The sequence below is a fragment of the Trifolium pratense genome, linkage group LG6 (assembly GCF_020283565.1).
Source record: "Trifolium pratense cultivar HEN17-A07 linkage group LG6, ARS_RC_1.1, whole genome shotgun sequence".
Lineage (NCBI taxonomy): Eukaryota > Viridiplantae > Streptophyta > Magnoliopsida > Fabales > Fabaceae > Trifolium > Trifolium pratense.
The window spans coordinates 36,176,619-36,180,907 of record NC_060064.1 but is presented as its reverse complement, the minus strand read 5'-3'; the positions used below and the strand labels follow the sequence as shown (position 1 = coordinate 36,180,907).

Genomic DNA, 4,289 nt, shown 5'->3' with positions numbered 1-4,289 from the left:
TAATTAAATTGGACCTTTTACATCTGACCAAGTCACCAGATGTGAAATAGTAACTATTTAATTTTTTTTTTTCAAAATCCTGCGTTTTTTTTTTATATTTTAAATCCTATTTTGTAATTAAAAAAAACCAAAATAGCATTACAATTCAACATTCAACCAAAATACCCTTACATAATATAATCAAATGTCATTAAAATTCAACATTCATCCAAAATACCAAATGTCATACAATTCAACATTCAAGCAAAATATCAAATGTCATTACAATTCAAAACATCATAATTAATATGAATTCATTGTAACATCACACAAATTAACCTAGCTAGCTCCTAAGCCTCATCGGCAACATCATAATCTACCTAAGGATTATATAGGTCAAGAAAACAAGTTGCCCAACTGTTTCGCAATTCATAGAGCTCCTCCTCTGTTAATGATGTCGGATCATCGAACACCTACAATATGTAAATATATATTTACTTATATATACATGACTAAAATCCATTACGTATACATGATCAACTAATTCGTATATATAAATTAAAATACATTCAGGTAGTATCATACCACATAATCTAAAATCGAACAAAATGCAAGTAAGAATGGAAAAAGGACACTAGTAGAAAAAGTAAGAATGCATACATCAAGTGACTTGAACAACAACGTTTTCGGATGAAATAACAATCTTCAAATCTTCATATTTAACAATTCCATGTTTGTCCGCTCTTTTGATTCTACGTTCCTCTACAATCTCCAAATCTTGAATCTTCATATTTAACATGCCTTCAAGATCTACAAGTGCAGAATTAGTTTATACTATGAAAAGAATGAACAAAAAGTGCACATTTTAGATGCAAACAAGACTAGTGTTATGCTAAAAAGACCTTATGCTAAAAAGATCTGGCTTCAAGATCATCACTTTGAATCATTTATACTTTGAACCACTTAAATTCTACATTCAGGCATCATCACTTTAAATCACTTAAATTCTACATTCATATAATATTAAAAATATAAATCTCATTATATCTTCGGTTGAAGATCTCATAATTTCATTAATGGTCAGAGACCAAGCTTGTCCATTATCTTACCTGATTAGCAATGAACTTTTTAATATCTTCCTCAGTTAGTGAACTATTGGGTGATCGTACAACATAGGCAATAGGAACCTCGTGTAATTCTAAATTGACTAAGTATGAGAAAGAACATTTGGTTGAGATTTATTGCTATGAGTGAGTTGTACCCACTTATGAGAAAACTGGGTGATACTACAATACTACCAAATAGTATTATTTACTCACCCTTGCAGTATCAGAGACACCGGTAGCTTCGGTTATGAGAAGACCGCCATTAGAACAAGCTGCTCTCTGAGAGTAATAGAGGATAGCATGAGATTGAGGAACTTTGCCGTAGGATCTATTTCTTGTCAAGGGTGCTAAAACAACTCTGCAATGAAGCAACTGAGTAAATTAAGCAAAAAAACATGGTGAGTGAGTTCAAATGATGAATGAATAAATAAGAGATATGTATGAGCTAGTTTGATTTCAATGTGTCATTCCTTTACGCGACATGGGCATGGTATCAAGATTCTTTGTAGTTGAATTCAATTGCACTCCGTGCATTTATTATAATTTCGAGTAAGAGAGAGTAGATGGATTTTGATTCTCTATATTCAAAACTCCTACATGTAACTCTATTATACTCATATTTGCAACTATGCATAAACGGAAATGCAGTAACCAGTTTTCTAATTTAATTTACTAGTTCTACATATACATAATTTGGCCAATTATTAAAGTAACAAGAGAGTACATTCAAAGGGCAACCATTACCCACATGCCATAGTAACTTTCACAATCATTCCAGACAAAACAAAAGAAAAACAAGAAAAAGACAACTGAGATTAAGAGGATAGATAGCAAAACCACATCAGTCTATCACATGCATCATGAAGCGTCTTAGTCTTTGTAGCTACCACCTGATGTTGCAACTGAAGTTCGTTGTATAAGTCGAGGGTGTCATCAACCTGCACGAGACCCACAAATCCACATGATCATCATATCATTCAGGGTTTAGAAATTCAAATTAACATTGTAACATTATAATAAAAAAAAAGAATGAATTGGGAGTAAAATGAAAATTTAAAACTTACTTGTTTCTTCAGCTTTTCTTGAAGCCATAGTAAAATCATGAACACCACCACTTCTTGAATAATTCTCCATGATGATCATCAACAATCAAAATAAAAAATAGTCAATAGAAGAAAAACAAGAAATCCAAAAGGCCAATCTTTGTTCTGCAAAATTGATCACAGAGTGAAAAACAATGAAACCCAAAATTGCATTATTCTTCGAAGCTAAAGAATGAAAAGAGAAAATAGCCTGCATATAGTGTATTGAAGAACAAACCACCCAACACAAGATCGATAATAAGATTACTCTAGCAAACTGCATAACTTCAACTACATGCAGACATGGATAATATTATGCCTTGACACAGATGGAATGAACATCATCTTCACTTACTATAATGCTATATGATAAAACAAAACAATAATTCAAACATAAATTGATCAAAACAACTTATGCATTGAATAAACAAGCTAAGTATGCAAAGTACTCATAGGCCTGATGGCAAACTTTAAATGGTACATAATAGAAAATCACAAACTTAGCTTTAAATGAAATAAAAATTAAAAACATAACGAGGAGGAAAGCACAATATACTAAACAATGTATAATATGCCAGACTATGATCAACAGGTAGCAATTGATAGATGGACAGGGGTATTTACTTACAGCTTTCTCAACCATTCCAACCTGGTGAATGGTGCTGAGAAGGTCCCCATTTTCGAATGGTAACAAAGCTTCCACCCATACCATGGAGTCCTGTTATAGAATAATAAAATTTTAACAAGTAAATGTAAATAGTTGTAACAAATGGACTACATGATAATGGAAGATAAAAATTACAAACTTAAAATTGACATTTGAACAAGTAAATTGGTACATTATAAACATGAACCTGGAAAAAATCACAAACTTTAAATGAAATAAAAATTAAAAACATAAACAAGTTGTTGAGTGTAATTTGTGAAAATTTCATAATAGAATCCATCATCAATTTCATCTGAATAAGAATGAAAGGATTATAAAACCTAAAACTCATTAATCCAAAATCAAATTAACTCAAACACTAAGCATGCTAAAACAACACAACCACAATTTCAACTCCAAAATCAAAACAACTAAGAAAATAGAAAAATATCAACAAGTCCATTAAATAACCTAAAACAACAAAATCCTAATTAGGTCAAACTACAAAATCAAAATCCTAATTAGCACAAACTACAAAATAACTTCTCATTCAAATTTTAATCCAAAATCAAATTAACTCAAACACTAATCATGTCAAAAAACACAAGTTTAGTGAATGTTGAACCTGAAGCTTGAACGAATCTTGAGAACCTGAAGAAGGCGATGAAGTTTTGGCGAATCTGAGATGAGGAGTTCGAGAGAACGAGTGTGAGAGAGAGAGAGGCCAGGTTCGAGTGAGAGATTGTTCAATTTCGCCTGAGAATCTTAGGGTTTCATCGTGAGAGATGGTTCAATTTCGAGTGAGAGAGAGAGAGGACGAGTTCAATTGTGAGAGATGAGAGGGAATTTGAGATCGTGATGAACGATTGAATCGAGTGAGAGAGAAGTTGAATTTAGCGTTAGATAGTTTAGGGTTCATCGTGAGAGCAGCGGGTTCACTCTGAGTTGAACGAATATGTCTTTTTTTTATTTATTTTTTTTACTCTTAATTGACTTATATATTGTTTCCATAATTACAAGATTGCCACCGCGTTTAGTTATGCTTCTGGTACATTGAAGCCAGATGTAAAAAGTCTTGTCTATTTATTTTTCACATCTGTGGACATTGAAGCCAGATGAAAATACTACTCCATATAGCGTTTTACATCTGACATATGCTCGTCAGATGTAAACATGATGTCTAATATGTCATATTTGTACTAGTGTAAAAGACATAAGGTTCAACACTTATGTAAGGTTCAAATTAAAGGATATTTTTAGGTTGAACACTTTTATTTAGGTTCAAATTAGAACATTGTATGTATGTTTTTGTCGTGTATATGTTATGTTTGTTAACGTTATATATTGTAAAAAGTAAAATCTTTAAATGAATGATAAATTTGAGAAAATATTTTGTAGGTACAACTAGACCTTGGATTACGAATTAATCATCAGGTTAATACAAATCATCATCAAGATGACCTACTACTCCCCCCT

At 31.7% G+C, this 4,289-nt stretch overlaps 1 protein-coding gene across 5 annotated transcripts; it reads right to left on the bottom strand.

The window, feature by feature from the left end:
• Positions 1–300: 300 nt before the first annotated feature.
• LOC123889893 lies at positions 301–3,932 on the bottom strand. 5 transcript variants are annotated; one of them, XR_006802669.1, is made up of 7 exons: positions 3,439–3,932; positions 2,796–2,885; positions 2,150–2,202; positions 1,976–2,023; positions 1,299–1,443; positions 640–789; positions 301–452 (listed from the first exon to the last, which is right to left on the bottom strand). XR_006802669.1 is itself a non-coding variant. In XM_045939400.1 (7 exons), the coding sequence occupies exons 2-6, from the start codon at positions 2,843–2,845 to the stop codon at positions 772–774; spliced, it is 375 nt and encodes a 124-aa protein (XP_045795356.1). In that variant the 5' UTR covers positions 2,846–2,885; positions 3,439–3,932; the 3' UTR covers positions 301–452; positions 640–771. The 5 variants fall into 5 exon arrangements, 2 of the variants coding, with proteins under 2 accessions (XP_045795356.1, XP_045795357.1); XM_045939400.1 differs by having other exon boundaries at positions 1,926–2,023; positions 2,150–2,213; XM_045939401.1 differs by having other exon boundaries at positions 640–780; positions 1,926–2,023; positions 2,150–2,213.
• Positions 3,933–4,289: the final 357 nt, after the last annotated feature.

Coding starts and splice junctions, on each gene's coding strand:
- LOC123889893 (XM_045939400.1), bottom strand. CDS start 2,845: ATGGGGACCTTCTCAGCACCATTCACCAGGTTGGAATGGTTGAGAAAG. Junction 2,214..2,795: donor TTGGAATGGTTGAGAAAGCT/GTAAGTAAATAC, acceptor ATCATCATGGAG/AATTATTCAAGAAGTGGTGG. Junction 1,444..1,925: donor GATGCATGTGATAGACTGAT/GTGGTTTTGCTA, acceptor GCTTCATTGCAG/AGTTGTTTTAGCACCCTTGA.